The sequence below is a fragment of the Carassius auratus genome, chromosome 10 (assembly GCF_003368295.1).
Source record: "Carassius auratus strain Wakin chromosome 10, ASM336829v1, whole genome shotgun sequence".
Taxonomy (NCBI): domain Eukaryota; kingdom Metazoa; phylum Chordata; class Actinopteri; order Cypriniformes; family Cyprinidae; genus Carassius; species Carassius auratus.
In genome coordinates this window covers 13,577,103-13,600,525 of record NC_039252.1, presented here as the reverse complement: position 1 = coordinate 13,600,525, position 23,423 = coordinate 13,577,103, and the positions used below count along the sequence as shown (strand labels likewise).

The window sequence follows — 23,423 nt, the reverse complement described above, 5'->3', positions numbered from 1 at the left end:
TTGAAAAGTATGAAAATATTTTATAAATAATATATCAGCATTAGACGACAAGTAGGTGTTCTTTCTCAAGAAATAATTCAAAAGCTAATTATGAGCAATAGTGTGTATTCAATTTAAAAAAATAAAATTAAAAACAAAAATATGTAATGCATAATTGTGAGGACTCTTAATTTTTCTTCTCGAAGTCTTATTTTAAACAACTTTTGTGTTTTTATTTTAGAAGCAAAATGTATAATGCATACAAGTGCCTGCAAATACGGTAACTTACGTGGTCTCCAAATCAGAACACAAACACAGCATTGCACAGTATTGATATTTATTTTTAGAAAGCAAGCACAGAAAACAGTAGAAAATGCATTAACACAAAAACTGATACAGTTTTTAAAGCCACATTAGAACAGTTCAAGTGCTTACAAATATTAGTTATTGCAGTGATACCACAAGAATACCAAAAAAGATATACTTTTCATAAAACAGAGAAAATGTTGTATGTGTTGTATGAACAAAGACCATAAAAATGTGTTTTGAGGATTAAATCTTCTGCTCTGTCATCACTATTCATTCAATGCCATACAATCTTTCAATGAACCATAATAAGAAGTTTCATCAATTCCTGAAATAATCATTTTTTCATCAGGACACATCTGTTAGTAATATAGTTGAATTTTTAACCCAAAACAAGAAGTATATTATGTTGTGTAATACTGGGGTCAAAAGTAAATGCAAACTAAATCAGGTACTTCTATCCTCCTGAGTAATAGGCAAGGGGGGGAAATAAGTTGAAAAGGAATGTGTTACCATTTTATCCATCAAAATATAGACTAAATGACAGTAGCTGATTGAAAATGCAAAGAGCAAGCAACATATTTAGATTTTGTGCTCAACAAAGGCCACAAGCTTGTGAAGCCAAACATCCCCTAATGTAAGGGAAGAAGACTTTTTACTTAATTGATTTAATATTTTAAACACTTTCTAAATATATGAGGAAGAAATATCAAGGAATAAGATAACTGTTTTTGTGCTTTAATATTTTAGAATAAAGATCTTCTCTGGGTCATACTGTCACAGAAAAGGTCAACTGAACATTGGGAATGTCCAACCATTCAACGTCATTGCATCAAGACTTCATTAATCACTGAGTACTGAGTTCTGGTAAATTGAGCTTACACTATTGTAAAGCTCACAATGTACTGATACAGTACTGATACAGTGTGAAAATCTACTCAAAACGTCATCTCTACACATTTATGAGAAGTAATTCCCACATATACTGCATGTCCTGTACAACAAAAGTATTAGGAGATCCACATTGCAGGCACACACTAAACTGCTTAAAGAACATCACTCCAAACCTGCTATTTTGTACATATAAAGCCTTCTAATTTGTTCAATACAATCACTGAATATTATCCACAACCTCTAAACAAAAATACCATCTAAGTCTACATAACTGGCAAAAGCACGTTAACAGAATACTCTTAAAATGAAAAATACAACTTAACTAGCAATATCGGAATTAAGTTACAAAGGTTTTCCTCTATCAGCATTCACAAAGTTTATTGAATAGTTCGATATCTACTATTATTCTCTGCCTAAGGTATGGTTTTATATGGTTCAAGCACATCTTAAATCAAGATTTAAATCTTCATTCTCTCAAATGAGCAAAGCAACAATTTAAGATGAATAGCTCTAACTATTAAGCAGGGCTGAAAAAATCTAATATTTGAACATCTTTTTCGTATATTTCCTTAACTTACATGGGGCATAAATAAACTTAAAGCTATTGTTTTAGGCCAGTAAAGAGGGAATTAATGTATATTAATGCCCTTTCAACACCAGCCTGTGCTTTTAATAGAAAGCAATGTTTTTTTGGAATTGCTTCAAAGTGCTCATTCAACAGCATAAAGGCCACTAAAACAACAGATGTATGCAAGTAACAATCCAAAAAAGTAATCACTCATTTTTTGTTTGCAGTAAATCAAAGAAAGTACTAATGTGAAAGCAATCGGTTTCATTTATAACAGTCTTTCCTGATCACTGAAAAATGAACTTAGAAATAATACAGGGAAATGCTTTTGAAAGCAAATGTATGTTTTAAGCAACTCTTGGCATGCAATCCAAGGTGCATTCAGGAAACTCTGACAGTCTGAATACTGTTTATAGAAATAAGGTGTAATAAGTATGATCAAATGCTATTAATAAATCCCTGGGTTTTATCTGCAAGTGTTTCCCCAAAGTAAATCATGTGACAAGCTCCAAGTTAGTCAACTTCAATAGTTAGGGCTACAAATGTGCAACTCTGCGCTCTTACGTATGGCTCTGCTCGTGACTCCACAGACTGAAGGCGGTCTTAAATGTCCGGTGACAGAATTTGCACATGTACTGCCGTTTAAAAGTGAGCGCAGAGAGAGTGGGGGCATGGTAAAATAGCGTGTCGGATTCCTCAGGGGTGATCGTTTTTTCTGTGCTGTCGGACTTGGTTTGAGAATGTTCCTTAGGCTCATCGTCGCTGGTTTTCTCCTGCTCTGGCTTCTTGAGTTTGGTTGACGGTGACGTGGAGCCTCTGGGTTCCTCTCCTGCGGCATCCGCCCCAGAACAGGTTGCTTTAAGTGGAGAAGTTGGGGGCTCTGGAATGGAAATTGTGAGAGGTGGAGAAGGAGACGGAGAAGATTGAAGCCTGTCCATGTCTCTCATCTCTGGCTCTTCAGTTGTGGACATGTGGGACTGGTAGTGGCTCCAGAGGCGGAAGTTGGTCCTGAATGCTTTGTGACATATGTGACAGATAAAGGGTTTGATGTGGCAAAGCAGTTCCTGATGTCGTTCTAGGTCTTTGTGGGCACTGAAAAGCTTCCCACACTTCTCACAAGGCCAAACGCCCGGTTCCTCAGATCCAACAGAAGCGGTGCTCATGCCATCCTTGGCTGATACTGCTTCCTCTTGAGGTTCCTCTTTGACCTGCAACTCCCCTTGACCGTGAGCACTCAAGTCCTCTGGGACATAAGACGATGAGTCTTCAGAATCATACATGGGTGGAACCGATGAGTCACTGTACACTCCTTCCTCTCTGGAGTCACGTATCAACTCCTGAGAAGAAGGTGGAACTCCGAGAACGCTGGATGATTCGTCATGATTGCTCTCTTGGAGACCGAGAGTCAACTGCTCCTTCATACTCATCATATTGTGATTGTGAACTTCAACCTGATGACGCCATATGCTGAAAGAGGACTTAAACGTGCGCATACACTCAAGACAGGTCAGCTTCTTGTACTTGCAGTGAGCTTCGTGGTCTTTCTTGACGACTGTGTTGGAGAATCGAAGTCCACAGTATGGGCAGACGGTAGCATACCTGCAAGCTCTCTCATGGTCTTCTAATTCAGTCAAAGAGGGCAGTTTCTCATTGCAGAGTCGGCAAGAAAAGACATCCTTATCTTGGTTTTCTTTAAGATGTGTCAGCTGCTGCTGCTTGTATTGAAGGTCTCTCTCTGCATCCGTGTCAAGGTTAGCCGGCTCAGCAGAGTGTCCTTTCATATGTAATTTTAAGTGTGACTGAAAGAAAAACATTTTGCCACAGTAGGGGCATCCGTAGGACCTCGATCGCCTGTTTTTCCTGCCGAAGGGTTGTGACTGCAGGCCTTGCTTGGATCTCCGGAGCTTCATAATCAAGGCCTTCTTTATCTCCCGCTCTCGTACAATATCAATTAGCTTCCTCTGAAACTTCTCGTCCAGAACAGAATAGGAACTAGAAGAGGGTGCGGGATTTTGCACCACGCCGTGTTGGGTTTGGCAGTGAGTCCAGACTTTGAAGTTTGTGTGAAAGCGTTTGTGGCAGATGTCGCACGCATATGGCTTCTCTGGGTTGTGGTACATGTTCACATGGCGATACAGACCCGCATTGGACCTGAAAACCTTCAGGCAGTTCCAGCACTTAAACATTTTGTTTGGCCGAAGTTCTCCAGGTTCCTCATTATTATTGTCCATGTTGGAATTGTAAGGTACCTCATCAAATGTGCTTTCCTGATGCATCAGATGATGCTCATTAACAGGCCTAGATCTCTTAAAGGGCATGTAACTACCATCTATCTTACTCTTCCTTTTCATTGAGGGAGTAAAGTACCCTCTAGGACCCTCATCATAGTTTGCCTGAAAGTCTTTGAAGTTTACCGGCAGGTTGTCTCCAACTGTAATGCGTACTATTTCAGAGGGGTCAGCAAGAGGACTGCTGGGCTCCGCTTTAATTCTGAGTTGAGTCGTTTGAGTGCCCTCTGTCTGATATGGATTTCGCTGTCTTGACCTGAGAAGAAGCGGCATATCTTTTGACACCCGATCCTCATTTTCAGGGAATGGCGACCTCGCTGCTGAGGAAATTAACTTGACCACGGACTGTTCTCGACTTTGTGAGTCCTTTAGCTCCAGAGCTGGAGAAAAAACGGGAACTGGACTATCCATCGACAATGATCTGCGCAGCAGACTTTTAATAAGTGGCCCACTTCGGTCTACAGTTTGGTTGCGTGGACCTTGATGTTCACCCACTGGTCTGGAATCATGCGATGCTTCCATTCTTCCATCAATGGCGCCGTCAGTTTGATCTGATTGTAGGCTTGCATGCTGTACAGACTCGCTGAATGACACTGAGGATGTTAGTTGCGGCCTCATAGATTGCGATCTGTATTCAGTTCGACGTCTCAGTATGGATGTTGGTGAGGAGATGATAGATCTGCAGTCGCCATCGTCTGTGTTTTTATACGAACTTCTGCTCTTGGAGGTACTACTGTACTCTTTTTCATTTGGTCTGACGTGTCCTGAGGATTGGCTTTGATTGCTGAAATCGTGTGTGAGCGAGGGTGGCTCTGTGGCCTGTTTAAATGATTTTCCCTGAAGAGTCAAACTTTTCCTCTGAAACACATCCATGCCAGGCTGCTCACCTTGACCTTGATGTACAATAACACTTCTCTTTTGAGAAGCGCCATCCTCTTCCTCAAAGAGCGACAACCGTTTCCTTGACACGGAGTATGATGCCTGAGGTCTTACAGACATGATGTTGGTTAGAAAGGGAATGCCGAGGCTATATCCCAGTTCCTGTATAGCTGCCAGGCTGCATTTCTCCACAAACAGAGATGAGGAGTAGATGTAGTTGAGCACAATCTCAAACGCATCAGGCTCACAGAAGTCAAGCTGAACAATGGAGCTGTTCTCTGCTTCCCTTCTGGAGAACACAGACTGGAAATATTCACTGCATGCTGCAAGGACGCTTTTATGGGCCTGGTATTGTTGATCACCCACTAACAACACAACATCACAGAGCTGACCCTTCAACCGCTGTTCGTTGAGGACACCCAGCAGAGAAATACCATGGGAAGGGTTACAGTAGTGCCCCAGGCTCTCCATTTTGGCTTTGAAGGGGAGTAAAAGAAAAAATACTAATTTAGTGACATTGAAAAGTCATAACAACAGTGATTTCAATAAAGCTACCAAATTATCTTGGTAACATTTTACATAAATATCAATACCCTGACATTACTTAATGTATAAGGTATTATGAACCACAAATTAACAGTTTCTTACATCATTTATTTATGTATTTGTATTTAATTGTATACATGCGGTTTGCGCATTGCTAATTCATGTTTGCTTATATTACATTCACTTAAAACAACTTGAAATATTACAAATATATTCATATATGTGGAAATGAACATTAACGTACATAAAAAAAATTCACAATGCATTAAATAATGCTAAAATTAAATCTAATTACAATTATTACCATCATCTTACAAAATAATTTCTTAGGCACACAACATGTAAGCTGTAATTTGTCGCAAACCAATACACATTTCCATTAAATTTGTTTTCTTTAAAAACAAATGTAAAATAGCTACAGTTATTGAAACATCTGAAATCTAATTAATATTTAGTATTTAGACTTTAAATGATAAGGAGGCACTCTGGACTGATTGGCAACCACTGCAATACAGTGTAAAAAAAAAAAAACATAACAGTCTGACGAAGATGCCTGACTACAAACACTATTCATATATGAATACATTCTGAAATAAAACACTGTCACATGATTTCAATAAATTATAAATCTATAAACAAAATAGTAGACATTTAACATGTTCAAATTAGAAAAGCGTAAATATTTATGTTTTTTAGTAAGCTGTTAAATAATATGTCGCAGTAGAATTACATCAAGCAAATAAATATAATAAAATACAGTAAGCGGGCCTACCCAGCGTCTACGCATGCGCTCAACGACCGCTGATTACATCATGTCTAACGTTAGTTACAGTTGGTTTTACGCTGCCCAGAGAGACTACTCGCTCATGAAAACAAGGCGTGATTATGTTTATATTTTAACTGAAATGATTTCGCTGCATATTCCTTCCTCTTAATCTCGAGCTCCATTTCAAATAAAACCATTTGTTGGTTCACCGTTGCCAAGCTGTTACCATATCAGCAAACAAATCCAAAATATAGGCAACCGGTTGCGTTTCTTCACTCTTACTATTCAGAAGATAGGAAATGAACCGATTAGAACACGCGTCTGCGCACACACAGCCTCTCCTGTCACCGACTGCGCAGACGTCGCATCCTCACAACAGACCGAGAGCAGCCGCTTCTGTCAGGAAAGAGAGAGAGCGCGAGAAATCTCCTCGGCGTTACGTCAGTAAAGGCTGATTTCCCCCAAACAACATTCAACTACTTCGATTTGACGACGAAATAAAGTTGTTCAGGATTTCAACTCACTCTAGTTCGGTGGCTGTGGATGCCCCGGGGCTCCGACACTGGACTTTGTTTCAGAGTTGCGTTGAGCATGAAGCAGTCGTGATTCCATCCATTTTGTATTTGACGTCATCCCACTCTAGGGATGAGGTCATCGCTAAGAACGCTCGTCACGTGTGCTGCTCTCTGATTGGCTGCTGTATAAGCTGTGGGCGTTCACGGAGGAAATGAGCGGAGGATGACGGACTGATAAACAGTGGAGATGAGCTCGCACGTATGCACACACTTGATGAAGACATAGGAAGCTTTTTGCCATCAAGTATAACGTTACTTATATAAGTCAGTACTTCTAAACACAATTTTATTTGTGTTGGAGGTATTTATTATTTAATCAAATGTATTTAATAATAGGGTTAAAGGTTTTTTTTGCACGCAGTGTGTAGACTATGTGTATTAACAATGTGATTTTTAAAATACATAATATTGGTATTGTATTGTATTGTATTGTATTAATTTTATAACATTATTTTCATTTGAATAATGGAAACGATAACCATATTTATTTATTTTCAAAATAGTTTAGGCTAGTTGTTGCTGCACTTAGAATTGTATTTTGCAATTTTAAGTTGCAGCATATCTAAATGATCACACTGCGTCGTTCTTTTTAATTATGCTAAAAGTTGGATACAAATTATGTATGTAATGCATGCTGATTAACTAATAATTACACATAACGCTAGAAGATCAGGGTTCTTTCCCCTCTGAAACTAATTAAAGTGACATGCTTAATAAGGTCTGTCACCGGGTCACAAGACTTTGTACTCATTATATCTATATTGTGTTTACCTGTATAAAAGCCAAGTTAACTCATATCAAAGTGAAATTACATGAGGCAAGTTTCAACATTAGCACTTTTTTCATATCCGTATCCAGGGATCCCATTGTCAAGAAAAAACCTGGGGCTATCAGGATTTGTATTTATTAGTATTTATTTTTATTTTTTACTTTGTGATTTGTAGAGGTAGTTTGAATATCTTGTCCCATACTTGGGATTTGTGCTCTGCATTTAACCCATCCACGTGCACAAACACAGTAGTGAAAACACCCACACCATGAACACACACCCGTAGCACTGGACAGCCAATGCTACAATCCTACAAATCCTGCCGAACCTGCGACTCGTACCCGCAACCTTCAGGTTAAGTATGACTCTCAATTAGGCCACAACTAATGGATAGGATTAGTTCACCCAAAAATGAAATCTGCTGAAAATGTAGGCCTACTCACCCTCATGCAATCCAAGATGTTTTGTGTCTTAATCCGAACAGATTTGAAGAAGTTTTGCATTACATCACTTGCTTACCAATGTATCCTCTGCAGTGAATGGGTACCATCAGAATGAAAGTCCAAACAGCTGATAAAATCTTTTTTTTTTTTTTTTTTTTTTTGTAAATGATGTTTGATCTGTGCAGATTTCCCTCCTGATTCATAAGATGACTTTTTCTACTGGAATAAGCAATATTATGGATAGTTGGCTTTTTAAAGTAAAAAATGTCTTGATGAATTTATTACAAACATGCAGCTTTTCACTTCACAAGACTTCAGTCGATGGACTAAAGTCATGTGGATTATTTGTGGATTACTGTTATGTTTTTATCAGCTGTTTGGACTCTCATTTTGAAGGCACCCATTCACTGCCAAGGATACATTGATGAGCAGTGATGTATGCTAAATTTATCCAAATCTGTTCAGATGAAGAAAAAAACATGGAAGGGTTGAGGCTGAGTAAATTTTAAGCATGTTTTTATTTCTTGGTGAACTATACCTTTAATTTACACAGATGGAAATGCACATTCTGCCCAGAATTCTCTGTAAATTAAATTGAAATAAAATGGAAAACTTAAAAATGTTTGTAAGACCTTTATCAGTTTTTTCATTCCCTCAATCTACTCTTTGTCAAATAACTGGTTGAACTCTGATTCTCTCTGTGGTTTTTCAAACACACGGTACATTATGCTCCCCTGCTCTCCGCATGAGGACACATTAGTCACTCAGTGAGCGCATAACACTGACATTCTTTAATTAGGCTATTTTTCACACCACATTAATTAGCTGCTAGATTTATCCAAATGCCAGGCTGGTTGCTGATAAGCTGGGTGCGTGTCTGTGTATATGTGTATTTATGGCTTGAAGTATGTTCTCTTAGACTGAACATTACGTGCTGGTTAACTAAGCTGGTTCAGTCACAGTGCAATTTTCAGCAGAAAGAAAATGTCTCGAAGCAAAAAAACTTTGCCTATTGTGAGCTAAGAGGTTTGCAAAGCCGTCTGAAGGGTACCATGGTGACACTTAAAAACATAATTAAGGACTTTTCTCATCGTTATCTGAAATAAAACTTTAAAAAACAATTCTTCATTCAGATTTTTTATAATTAGCAGCATTTTACTGTAACTTTTATTCTCAAAACCCTCTCAAAATGAACTTTTCTTACCTCTACCAGTCTAACACCGACTAAAGGGCAAAGTGTCAGAATCTCATATTACATCATACAGTAGCTGAAAGTGAAATGCTTTTTAAAATGCCATTGATTTTCCGCTGTTGTTACAGGAGTCTTGGTTTAGTAGCACCTGAGCAGATAAAACAGACTCAAGGGAATGGATGGCATCTGGAGAGAAAGTTGGGACAGGAGCAGGTGTCAGGAAGGTTTTGCTTCCAACAGTGTATGTGGCGCTCATAGAGTAACCTGTTCCATTCACAATGGCATAGTATGATTTTTCAAAACAAGAAGCAAGTATTTGGTAAATGAATATGCATTGGGTTGTTGGTACCTGGTTAATCACATCTCTTCTTGGCCTTGGAATGGGGAACACATTATTTGAAGGTAGGCAAAATCTGCTTATGTTTTCAAATTGTGCTTCACTTAAGTATCAAATGTATCTCAGATGGTTCTCTTGCAATTAAAATGAGACATATAGGAAGACTATAAAAAAAGAATGTGGATAACTTGTTAGAAGTTTGATGACAAATACAAGTTCATATTGATATTTCATACTTAGTTTGTCTTGGCAAACCTGGGCAATTGGTTTTTCTTTGAAGCTCTTAATGAGATTTCTGAAGTCTGAAGAAATTTCCATTCAGTTTAATCTCGTTACTTTCTGTGAGATCATTCGTGGTTTTTCTTTCCAGTCTATAAATATAAATCTATTTTCAATGTTATATAATTTTTTATTTACTACTTATTTTTAAAGAAATCATTTTTCAGCAAGGATTCGTAAAAATGGTCAGAAATGAATATATAAAATTACAGAAAATACATCTATAGTGTTTCAAAAGATTTCTATTTCAAATACATTTTTGTTACTCAAGGAATACTGAAAACATATAATGATTTCCCAAAAATATTAAGCAGTACAACTGTTTCGACATTGATAATACTACGAAATGCTTCTTGAGCACCAAATCAGCATATTAGAGAGATTTCTGAAGGATCACTGGAATAATGATGCTGAAAATTCAGCTTTGCCATCATAGGAATAAATTACATTTAAAATATATTCAAATAAGAAATGTATAATAAATCTAATAATATTTGCACCATATTACTGTTTTTACTCTTTGATTAAATAAATTTAGCCTTGGTGACTATAACAGACTTCTTTGAAAACATACACTTTAGAACTTTAGAATGGCATATGTTGGTACAATTTGTCGTGGAGCAAACTATAAGATTATTGGTCTATTTCTGAACATTTTTTATTTGCTTAAATTTTCAGGATATGACCGGACTCTGTCAGGTTATCATGTTTGTAATATGACTGAGTCTGTGTCAGAGACCCATTTGATCTCCTATCCAACCTCGTACACCCAGAGGAAACCGTGTGGTGGCTGGCTGCCATGGACAATGTGTGATGTCACAGTTTATAAGACAGAATACCGAACACAGGTGTATGACATGTCCAAACAGGTCATGAAATGCTGTCATGGCTATGAACAAGTTGGGACTTACTGTGCCTTGTGTGAGTACTTCCAAACAAATTTGTCTTAATATACATGAAAATTGACATCATTGTTGACCACTGTGAAGACATCTTTGATCTTTTTTATTGATATTTTCATTATCTCAGCCGTGGACAGAAGTGCAGAATTCACATCCAAGCCAGGACGGTGTCCCCCAACAAGAGCAACAGGGTCTCTGTATAATAATTCAAACTCCTCTGGCTCTGTGTGCAACTGGGACATTGATTGTCCTCAGTGGCAAAAATGCTGCCTGATCGAAAACACCTCCTCCATCTCTCAGTGCGCAGACCCCATGCCATCAGGTATAAACAAACCCATACAACATTCTCATAGGCATGCACATTGTTAAATAACTTACAATGGGCTTAAAAAGCCAATTTTTCTCCAAGTCAACAGAACCTGGTGCTTCAATGTGACAATAACAGTTAAGACAACCTATGAGCTACTTACCATGAACAAAGGACTTTTCAACCACTCTAGACTGCTGCACTCTGTGGTTTGTAATCATCGGTTTATCATTCACCTATGACATTATGTGCTTTATAAACTTTAAGATGCTGGATATGCTTTCCATATAGCTCACTAAGTGAAACATGGCCCTTATCTGCAGTAATGTAACTGTTGGTTCTTTCTGTAGGTAACTGGCGCTCTGGGTATTGATCGAATTTCTGTGCATCATGTCTGGTCAAAATCGGCAGGGCCCTTCACAACCTCTTCCTCACTGCTGGTTTGTTCTTCTAAAGTTATCTTACTACAAGACATCTCTACAAAACTGTATCTGCTGGGAATCATTGAGGAGGTGACTAATTTGGTGGTGCAAGGTAAGTCTGATTTCTGTAATTTTGAAACTTAAGCATTTCATATGATTCAGTTTGTCAAGACCAATGTTATATATATCAGTATTCAATTTTTATTGACATTACTCTGATGTCTAATGTACAGTTTGGATCCTGAAGCTAAACTGATTGGAAGCTTTTATGAAATAATGTCATTTGAGCATGTCCATTATCTTGAAAAATCCACATCCTGCATACATCATTATTTCCTACACAGATGTGGATGAATGTGCAGCTCCGCAGCTCAACAGTTGTTTTCCACATGCAAACTGCACGAATACAGTAGGGTCTTATATATGCACCTGCCCTCCTGGGTATCACGACCTCAGTCCTTCACAGCCAGGAACAGTTTGCATGGGTAAGAAAGAATGTTAATGACATAAGAATGCTCTCTTAACCTCATGAAACCCCTCATTTTGAGAGGACCAAGATCCAGTCAAGTGTTCTGTTTCTAATCAGACCCCAGTGTCAATACACAACCTCCACCACCAACCACCACCACCCCATCCTGGACTACTCACTCTCAACCACCACCAACCACCGCCACCCCATCCTGGACTACTCACTCTCAACCACCACCAACCACCACCACCCCATCCTGGACTACTCACTCTCAACCACCACCAACCACCACCACCCCATCCTGGACTACTCACTCTCAACCACCACCAACCACCGCCACCCCATCCTGGACTACTCACTCTCAACCACCACCAACCACCACCACCCCATCCTGGACTACTCACTCTCTACCACCACCAACCACCACCACCCCATCCTGGACTACTCACTCTCAACCACCACCAACCACCACCACCCCATCCTGGACTACTCACTCTCTACCACCACCAACCACCACCACCCCATCCTGGACTACTCACTCTCTACCACCACCAACCACCACCACCCCATCCTGGACTACTCACTCTCTACCACCACCAACCACCACCACCCCATCCTGGACTACTCACTCTCTACCACCACCAACCACCACCACCCCATCCTGGACTACTCACTCTCAACCACCACCAACCACCTCCACACCATCCTGGACTACTCACTCTCAACCACCACCAACCACCTCCACACCATCCTGGACTACTCACTCTCAACCACCACCAACCACCTCCACACCATCCTGGACTACTCACTCTCAACCACCACCAACCACCACCACCCCATCCTGGACTACTCACTCTCAACCACCACCAACCACCACCACCCCATCCTGGACTACTCACTCTCTACCACCACCAACCACCACCACCCCATCCTGGACTACTCACTCTCAACCACCACCAACCACCACCACCCCATCCTGGACTACTCACTCTCTACCACCACCAACCACCACCACCCCATCCTGGACTACTCACTCTCTACCACCACCAAACACCACCACCCCATCCTGGACTACTCACTCTCTACCACCACCAACCACCACCACCCCATCCTGGACTACTCACTCTCTACCACCACCAAACACCACCACCCCATCCTGGACTACTCACTCTCTACCACCACCAACCACCACCACCCCATCCTGGACTACTCACTCTTCACCAGGTACACAAGAATAAATTCTGATTATCCCCATTCAAAATGATCAGTTATGATGCACTTTTTTAATCAGAACTCACTTTGAACTTTGTTGGTGCTCCTGTTCTTTCCTTTCCTTTAAGATAATAAAACTGATGGATGGCAAACGAGTGCCTTCTCAACATCCACTGTTGAAGCCTCTTCCTTCAGCCAAACATCTTCTACATGTGGTTTGTCTCTTTACTTTTTAGTTTGTATCTTTACTGACTAATCCAAAGTCTTAATGTCTTCAAAGTTCAGTCAAAGCACAATGATGTATGATTTATGAGACAATCATTCTTTGGTTTATACTTAGATATTAATTAGTCAAACTGATTTAGTGATGAGTTTACTATAAACAATTCTGTTTAAATGACTTCAGTCTGAATCATAATTATTAATAACTTATTGGCCAAAAATAGTATGAACTTTTGTCTTTATTTATTTATTTAATTGTATTTTTGTTGTTGTTGTTCTATGAACCCCTCATTTTCATACACTGTATGTGTAGCATCTAGTTTGGTATAGAAAATAGTGTTGTGATATATCTCGCCAACTTCTTTCTTTTTTTTCCATGTTAAGACTCCACACCTGAGATCATCAGCATCCTCTCTTATAATGTCACTGCATCATCCTTCCATGTGGCATGGACCACCAACAACCAGACCGGGGTCACCTTCCACCTGGTTCTCCTAAATGGGAGCAATGAGATACAGAACTGGCATGTGGAAAGCTATAATTGGACATTCACAGACCTGAGTCCTGTGGTTCTTCATACTGTACATGTCACTCCAGTTGCCTGTGGTAAACAGGGAAACCCTGCAGAGATCAAAGTGAGAACAGGCAAGTATAACAGCAGGTTAATTAGTATTACTAAACATATAGCTCAATTATTGCTTAATTTTAGGCCATTAAAAAAAAAAAAAAAAAAAAAATCAGTCTATAATAATACTGCTGACTATAGATTCCCATTGTTTATTTAGTATATTACGGTGTAAGCATGATTAAATGTGTTTAATCATATTTAGCTAACTAAATGCTGTGCTTTTTTTAGATGGCCAGTCTCTTGGAGCTACAGCTCGCTTGAAAGGTGTGAATTATACAGAGGCCTTGAAAGACCCAACCAGTGATGAATATAAGGAGTTCTGTGACAGTGTCATAAATGAGGTTTGATGGATTCCATATTAATCAAAGCACACGAATAATAATGTATCAAGATGATACTTTTGGTATGATGTATTTTACAATCTCCAATCTTCTAGCAAATTACTGCTCATAGACATAGACTCAGATCATGACTTACACCAATCAGGAACAAATTTAAATGCCTTAGCAAATGCATAGTAACACTCTAGAAACCATTCACAACCCCCTAGTGTATTGCAAAGGCAAGGCTTTACATTTTCTTCATAAAACGAATAGGCTGTTCCCAGAGTGCTGTATCAAGGCACCTCAGTGGGAAGTCTGTGGGAAGGAAAAAGTGTGGCAAAAAACGCTGCACAACGAGAAGAGGTGACCGGACCCTGAGGAAGATTGTGGAGAAGGACCGATTACAGACCTTGGGGGACCTGCAGAAGCAGTGGACTGAGTCTGGAGTAGAAACATCCAGAGCCACCATGCACAGGCGTGGAAATGGGCTACAGAGAAGCAGCACTGGACTGTTGCTCAGTGGTCCAAAGTACTTTTTTTCGGATGAAAGCAAATTTTGCATGTCATTCTGAAATCAAGGTGCCAGAGTCTGGAGGAAGCCTGGGGAGAAGGAAATGCCAAAATGCCTGAAGTCCAGTGTCAAGTACCCACAGTCAGTGATGGTCTGGGGTGCCATGTCAGCTGCTGGTGTTGGTCCACTGTGTTTTATCAAGGGCAGGGTCAATGCAGCTAGCTATCAGGAGATTTTGGAGCACTTCATGCTTCCATCTGCTGAAAAGCTTTATGGAGATGAAGATTTTGTTTTTCAGCACGACCTGGCACCTGCTCACAGTGCCAAAACCACTGGTAAATGGTTTACTGACCATGGTATTACTGTGCTCAATTGGCCTGCCAACTCTCCTGACCTGAACCACATAGAGAATCTGTGGGATATTGTGAAGAGAAAGTTGAGAGAGGCAAGACCCAACACTCTGGATGAGCTTAAGGCCACTATCGAAGCATCCTGGGCCTCCATAACACCTCAGCAGTGCCACAGGCTGATTGCCGCATTGAAGCAGTCATTTCTGCAAAAGGATTCCCAACCAAGTATTGAGTACTAACTGAACATAATTATTTGAAGGTTGACTTTTTTTGTATTAAAAACACTTTTCTTTTATTGGTCGGATGAAATATGCTACTTTTTTGAGATAGGAATTTTGGGTTTTCATGAGCTGTATGCCAAAATCATCAGTATTAAAACAATAAAAGACCTGAAATATTTCAGTTGGTGTGCAATGAATCTAAAATATATGAAAGTTTAATTTTTATCATTACATTATGGAAAATAATGAACTTTTATCACAATATGCTAATTTTTTGAGAAGGACCTGTAGTTTTTATTTAATAATCTATGATTTATCTTAAACACGATCACTCTCAGAAATGTGTTGATTCTCTTTTAAATGTGTCTCCAGATTCTTTTGTACTTGTCTCAAGGGATACATGCACTAGTCATCTCTGGACAGGTCGTCATCCAGATAACATCCCTCTCACCCGGCAGTGTAATCGTGAACTTTTCCATCATATTTCAACCCGACAGCAGCTTGAACATATTCAGCGTGTCCAGTGCTTTGATGGGGTCTCTTCAGAACAGCTCCATATATGTAGTAGACAGTAACAGTATATACATAGCAGGTACTGGTTACTCTTTCAGCCCTTATTTTGACATAATGAACTGAAGTTAATGAATGAAAACACATTATCTGAAGTTTGATATTGGAACTGTTTCAACATGATGTGACATGTTGACTTGAGCTGTGATTGGTCTCTTGTCATTTATAGATCCAGATGAGTGTTTTCTGAATAAGTCGGACTGCTCTCCATGGGCTTACTGTAATAACACTTTTGGCTCATACATCTGTGGCTGTTGGTCTGGATACAAAGACTTGAATCCCAGTAGACCAGGGCGCAGCTGTGAAGGTACATGCTGTAGAGAACTCTACTGTAGAGATCTCATTAGACTGTCAAACATATTTAAGAAACAAACAGGAGCCGATAACGTACAGATACATATAAGTTGTTTTTAAAGATATAGTGACTACAGATCACTGTTTGGACATTGTTTACTCAGCTTTATGTATTTATGTCTATTTAAAAAGTATTTTCTAGATGTGTAATTTCTGTGCCACTGATGGCAACAAACTAAATTTCAAAAGTAATGACTTTCAAACTGATTTCTGCCAAAAAACAGATAGCCCCGCCCTAAACTCATGCCATTGGTTGAGACAACCTTGCTGTTGTTGGGCAGTTCAAGATGCTCAATGAACAAAAGCAATATTTAGATTTTGTCACAGAGACACAGTTACAGTTTTTGGGAAATAAATCCACTGGCTTACTTAAAATCTCTAAATGTTAAACTTAGATATAAGAAACCTTTTAAAAATCATACTTTAACATAAAGTATTTCTTTAAGTATATTAAGTATGATTAAGCCACCATAAAATCAAAATAAACATTTCATATTTTTACATTAAAACAAAAAAGAATGTGCCCTCATAATGTTTAATCAAAAGCAGTAATGTCCCCTCCCCCTCACAATGACTCTCAAGAGCTTGATTGACAGGTAATCTGACCAATCATAACACAGAATCTTGGCCGAAAACCAAAAACCAAAAAACCAAAACCATTCAGACATACTTCAATGTACAAACTTAAATATAAATAATGATGTTTACTCATGTCTTTCCAAGGTTGAAATTAAATATCTTGTGATGTTTATTCTTGTTTATTTCATACTTTAAGTTGGCTACATATGAAAAGACGAATGGTTAATGTGACACATGAACTGAGGAAATACAGTGATCTGTAACAACACATTAAATAGACACAAAATAGTATGTATTTAACATTACACTCCATGTTATCACACAGTAAAAAATACCTTGTGGAGCAAAGAGGAAACTGATAACACGGCAACAGACAAGACAGAGAAGGTTACTGGTTACTTCTCTGCTTCTGATTTGGTTTTGAATTTTTTAAGAAATTCAATCAATAAATATGGTTTTGTGGCTCTTTAATGTGCCCTGATAGATCACTGTATTGCCTCAGTTCAAGCGGTTGGTGAGTTGATCCCATTTCACATTTACTTCAAGCACAAAATAAACATAAATGAACATCAGTATTCTATTTCAGCCACGGAAAGACATAAATACACTCATTTTTTTTATTTTTAAGTCCACTGAAGTTGATTTACTCTACTGTCTGATTTGTTCGTAAGGTAAGATGGCAGATTTGGTATTATGATTGGTCAGATCATCTATCCATTTATCATTTTGTGAACGCTCAATCGTTAAACGAAAACAATCCAATCGATTTTCAATGGACTAAATCAATTCCTGGCTTACATTTTTTTCTTCATTTGTAAAGCAGGATATTACAGAGCGCCACAACATGACATGCAAGAAAAAATAAATAAATTGTGCGCATGATTTACTAGTTCGTTCCTTCAATGTATTAAAACGATTACTATTGCATTCCGTGTGCACGATTTAGCAAATCGAGGGAACTAACGAGTAAATCATGTGCACAGTTTATAAATCGAGTGAACAAAATAGTAATTGTGTGCACGTTTTAGTACATTGAGGGAACAAATTAATAAATCGTGCACACGATTTAGCCTAATATTTTGTCCTGCATGTCATTTGCGGTACTTCATAGGATATACTTGGATACTTCTGTTTTTTTTTTTCTGTTTATGGCCACAGCTTCACCAACAACAGTGACTGTTCATCCCACCACAAACTACCCTGGAGATTCTACGGGCACTACAACATCTTCCACCACCATGTTTGGAAACCCATCTATGAGCAGTACAGTGAGCACAACTCATGTTCAGCACAACACAACAATGTCTTCAACTTCCACAGCTACTAACGGACCAACAACAGTGATGACCAACATTCCTGCAACAACACTTGCACCAATGACACAGAACTCTGTCAAAACTACAACTTCAGGTTATCAGAGACCAAACAATCCATCACATTTGATCTCCAATGTAACTGTTCAGTGCATCCCGGGGTATGTAACAGTCGTTATAAGGCAAGATGTCTTGCACAACCATTACATCCAAGAGAGTTCCCTGTACCTCGGTAAACCAGAATGTGGTCTCAGTGGGGTAAATGCATCCCATGTGTGGCTCACTACATCTTGGGAGATGTGTGGTACTAAAGTAACGCATGTAAGTATGCCATTATCCTCAAACTCTGTAAATGATGTCTGTGTAGTGTGTTGTATGATAACCTAACCAATGTTTTTTGTCTTTTAGAACGGCACCCATAATTTAGCTAATGTGACTCTATATAACAGCATGAGCAATGTTTCTTCTGTGCGTCTGGAAATTCCTGTCATTTGCTCTTACCCCAGAGGCATCCTCATCTCCACGGGATACGCCCCCTCAGGGTACTGTGCTTCCATAGCAACTGTCTCCATGGAGCTTGTTTTTCTCTTGGTTTCCTACTCAATACACCATCTCTTGTCATGTCAAGGACATCTAGACTCAATTTAAGGTGTTAAATATGTCAGCGGGCATTAAACAACAAACACATCTTTCCTAAACTCAGATAACAAACTGAGACCAGATTATTTAAATTAGGAGTGGAAACTCCAGTCATTTACTTTTGCATTTAGTGGATGAATCTCAGTCACATTTTTCACCAAAATTAAATGAAGCATATATATATTGCATATATAATAAAAAATAAAAACCATTAAGTTATTTACAGTGTAAAATCATTTTCATGATAAGTTCCCACCCAGTTCTATATATATATATATATATATATATATATATATATATATATATATATATATATATATATATATATATATATATATATTTCTTTTTTTAGTTTAATTGTTATTGCAATTGTCCTCAATGGTTATTTTATTAGAATACAAGTGTCAGTATTTTTCTTAAAAATAAGCTTAAATCAAATAATAATATAAAATAATAATAATAATAAATGTAAACCTTTAAAATATAAAAATGAATAATACAAAGGAAAAAAAAAAAAAATATATATATATATATATATATATATATATATATATATATATATATATATATATATACATATACATATATATATATATATATATATATATATATATACAATCATTAGCATTTAGATTATAAATTATTAGAATGAAAAAAATATATATAATGAATAGTTTTTTAATGAATAAAGTTTTTTATTTAGATTTATTTACACTTGAATAAATTGAATCATTTAAAAATATTATATTTAAAATATAAAAATTCGTACAATTAAATAACATACAGTAGCATCTTATGTTTCATAATATGGTAATGAACCTAAATTTTTATAAAAAAATAAAAACACTAAAATTGAGCTTTACTTCCTAAGTAATTTTCTAATTCTTTCTTTTGATTTCAGGGTGACTTGATTACAACTAACAAACCTTGTCTTTTGAAGGTTTTTTGACATGATCAATGACCCAGTGGCAGGATCGGGGAGTTTCCAGGTTACTGTGCGGCTGCTGAATGGGACGATTCCTTTACCCGACGATTACACCCTCTCCCCTGATGATGAAATCATTGTAGAGGTTGGGGTCAACACTACTATCTCCCAAATCAAAGTTGTCATCGAAAAGTGCTGGGCCACTTCCAGCAGCGACTCTTCAGAGCTTCCCTACTATCTGTTTCAGGATAGTGGGTGGGTGCAGCTAAATAATATCTTTGGGAATATCATTTTTGCATTGGCTATTTTCATTTGACTAGAGCAGATTTTACACAGGTGTCCCTATTTGAATGTGCTGTATTGGATACCCACTGTGTAATGTGTTCACATATCTCTCGATGTTCCTCAGGTGTCTGGTGACAAACCCATACACAGCTGTACTTCAGAACGGAAATGACACTGTGGCTTTGCTATCAGTGCAGATATTCAAAGTTGTAAATCTCTACGTCATCTACCTGCACTGCCAGATCCAGATCTGTGTTGAAATTCATGACGGCGCCTGCAGACCTGTGAGTTTATGTATATATATTTAAGTAGTTTGTGGTTTATAGCTTTTACAAATGATGTATTTTTAATTCTTTTAAATATTTTGTTGTTTTTCTCCATTTTCCACATAAAATAAATGGACAGCATGTGAACAGAAATGCAAGAATGTTTAATATATACATTTTTTATTTTTGCAAATCATTAGGCTTGTACGAAGACATACAGGTCTTCTAACGTAGGTGAAGGGACAAAGGCTTCCGTTGGACCCATAAAGAGAATACGCCCAAGTAAATACTTCTTATTTAATGCAAAGAATGCTTACATCTACCCTGTATATATAACCTGTATATTAGGACATAACATCAACTGACAAAATCTTTCTTTCTCTTTCTTTTTCTTAAAACGTCAGTCCAAACAGAAACATCAAATACTCTGCAGTCTGTTGGGTTTATTCTGCTTGGTGTTGGTGTGTTTCTGTTTTCTCTGGCTGCCATTGCAGGATTGGTGTATCATAAAAGGAAAATCGGCAACTACAACTTCCGTTGTAAACCACAGCAGGAGAACTTCACCTATCATGTTTTTGACACGTAACTGCACTCAAATAGAAAAAAGTTGTAAACTGATCATTTTATTATTGGATATTAATAATAGGCACAGTATATAGAACATTTAATGGTTTAGATGAAAGAAATTCAAGGATTTTAATTTATTTTTGTAGAAAAACGATCTACTATGAAAGTTAATCTTCATTGTTCTTTTTTTTTTTGTCATCACTTTAACATATATGTGACCCTGGACCACAAAACCAGTCATAAGTCACACTAGTATATTTGTAGCAATAGCCAAAAATACATTGTATGGGTCAAAATGATTGATTTTTATTTTTTGCTAAAAATCATTAGGATATTAAGTAAAGATCATGTTCCATTAAGATATTTTATACATTTTCTAATAAATATATCAAAACTATTTTTTTAAATTAGTAATATGCATAGCTAAAAATTAACTTGGACAACTTTAAAGGCGATTTTCTCAATAGGGCTATTTAGATTTTTTTGCTCCCTCAGATAAAAATGTTTCTCAGCCAAATATTGTCATATCCTAAAAAACCATACACAAATCTAGTCTACTTATAAATCAAGGTCTTAACCATTTACTTTAACATTGGTGGGGCTGTCATTTTTTAAAGAAATTATACATTTGTTTTAAAATTTGCACACATTCATTCTTATTCGTATGCCTGATATGTCGAAAACGCAAGTCAGTCACATTCATAAAATTATGTGAATAATTCTGCCATTTTCAACAACAACAACAAAAAACCTGAGTAGTTTCATCACTAGATGTTGCTGTTGATCGTTTAACACTTCTATAGTAAACCCGTAATGAAATATTACGTTAAGTTGCTTACATCTTACCTCGCATTCTTTCTTTATCGGTTAAAAACTGAAGAGTTGCGCGGGATTTTCCCGCCTTCTATGACCTGATTGGTCATCGCAGTCATTTTGACAATGACGAGCGTTTATGAAAGGGCGAGGCAGACGAACCTAAAAAATCCATTCAAATTCCATACAGAGATGCATCAACAATATCAAATAGTAGGACAGAAATGTGTCCAATGGTAAATTCTGGTGGGGCTTGTTCTCTTCAATGTCTATTTTGGTTACAGCCTGGTATAGATATTTAAAATGGTCGAATACGTTATTTATTAGCTATGTCATTTAAGAAACCGCAGACAAAGCTCTATACCAAATACACAGCTTTTTCAGTAAAGACACGGCACTAGAGGACGCTGTTAGCTGTACAGTTTGATACCAGCTTGGTCTGTTTGTATGCGATTTACATTTAGGCAGATGAAATTCTGATTGGTTTTATTAGTCAAATTTTAAATATCTTCACCTGTCTCTTATATGGTCTGTTAAATTACTGTTTCAAGCTGTTCATTTCTGAATTTAATTTATATATATATATGAGAGAACTAGTTAAAAAAGGGCTCCTTGATCTTTTGTAGGCTGAAGGGGGTTTGTGAATTCTCCAAAGGCAAGAAGTGTAACAAGTGTATGTCAGAGATTGGGAGTCACACACATCTTCAATTCACCAATTATTATCCAGTTACATGCTAAAAGTAAGCCATCTCCGTGGCAACATCAGTTTTGCCTTCTGAGATGTAAAACTGTGTGTATTTGTGTGTTTTCATGGATGTGAGTGTGGGTGGATCTACCAGCATGTTCATGTTTCCATGTGGATTCATACATTAAAATCAGGTCGTATCTTACACACTGTGGTTTATTTTTACTGTATAAAGACGCAAATCGAAATCTTGATTTGTAAGTTGCGTCAGGATCAAGATGGAAACCAACAGATTTGAAATATACAAAAATATCCCTGTTATCTTAATTACTGTTTCCCTCTGCTTCTGTTAATTAGTGCTAGAACACTTCCAGCAATTAATCTAAAGTCACGGAAGCATATTAAATAATGTCATCAGAGAAACGAGCTCGCTTAGATGAATACAATAAACAAAAGTGCCTTCATGGTAATATATATATATATATATATATATATATATATATATATATATATATATATATATATATATATATATATATATATATATATTTAATCTATGAAAGAGAATGTGTAACTTAATAAATCCAGGTCGTGATGTACTCATTGATTTTTATTAGAGAGGGCAATGGCCTGTTGAAAGGAAGGACATAAAGTTAATGTATTTTATTCCAGTAAATGTAATTATAAGGATGCAGCTGGAGCATCACTGTTGTAATTTAAATAAAAGGCCATGTTCTGTTCCATCTAATCAGCCTCCTTTTTTTGGAGATGAGATCAACTCTTCATCTCATTTAGATTTTTAAGAGTCTCCATAATAACACAAGTGTTCTTACATGTTATTCCTGTGGAAAATTACAGCTTGCTAGTTGGTTTGGTTCTGGTTAGCTTGTGATTATCATCTACAATGTGTTCTGACAGACGTCTGGTCTTGGCCTCTCACATTCTTCTCGTCTGTGTGTAATATCTGACTGTGAAACCAGAAGAAAAAAAAAATCCCTCAGGACTTTCTCGCTCTCTGTAACTCTCAGGTTCAACAAAG

General features: G+C 37.5%; 2 protein-coding genes across 2 annotated transcripts; one reads left to right on the top strand and one right to left on the bottom strand.

The window, feature by feature from the left end:
- Positions 1 to 299: 299 nt before the first annotated feature.
- On the bottom strand, positions 300 to 6,931 carry zbtb21 (zinc finger and BTB domain containing 21). The gene is made up of 2 exons (XM_026273815.1): positions 6,751 to 6,931; positions 300 to 5,390 (listed from the first exon to the last, which is right to left on the bottom strand). The coding sequence occupies exon 2, from the start codon at positions 5,383 to 5,385 to the stop codon at positions 2,308 to 2,310; it is 3,078 nt and encodes a 1,025-aa protein (XP_026129600.1). The 5' UTR covers positions 5,386 to 5,390; positions 6,751 to 6,931; the 3' UTR covers positions 300 to 2,307.
- A 2,473-nt stretch (positions 6,932 to 9,404) lies between these two features.
- On the top strand, positions 9,405 to 21,003 carry umodl1 (uromodulin-like 1). The gene is made up of 18 exons (XM_026273039.1): positions 9,405 to 9,607; positions 10,500 to 10,742; positions 10,851 to 11,045; positions 11,133 to 11,239; positions 11,381 to 11,564; positions 11,797 to 11,927; positions 12,001 to 13,145; positions 13,329 to 13,348; positions 13,740 to 14,000; positions 14,212 to 14,324; positions 15,761 to 15,980; positions 16,128 to 16,265; positions 18,050 to 18,525; positions 18,613 to 18,746; positions 19,784 to 20,023; positions 20,178 to 20,337; positions 20,520 to 20,601; positions 20,724 to 21,003. Exons 1-18 carry the CDS (start codon positions 9,529 to 9,531, stop codon positions 20,903 to 20,905), a joined length of 4,110 nt encoding a protein of 1,369 aa, XP_026128824.1. The 5' UTR covers positions 9,405 to 9,528; the 3' UTR covers positions 20,906 to 21,003.
- Positions 21,004 to 23,423: the final 2,420 nt, after the last annotated feature.

Excerpts from the sequence above, each read along its gene's own strand:
- zbtb21 (XM_026273815.1), bottom strand. The coding sequence starts at position 5,385 with ATGGAGAGCCTGGGGCACTACTGTAACCCTTCCCATGGTATTTCTCTG.
- umodl1 (XM_026273039.1), top strand. The coding sequence starts at position 9,529 with ATGAATATGCATTGGGTTGTTGGTACCTGGTTAATCACATCTCTTCTT. Across the intron at positions 11,046-11,132 it reads CGCAGACCCCATGCCATCAG|TCAACAGAACCTGGTGCTTC; the intron begins GTATAAACAAAC and ends TTTTTCTCCAAG. Across the intron at positions 20,024-20,177 it reads TATCTGTTTCAGGATAGTGG|GTGTCTGGTGACAAACCCAT; the intron begins GTGGGTGCAGCT and ends GATGTTCCTCAG.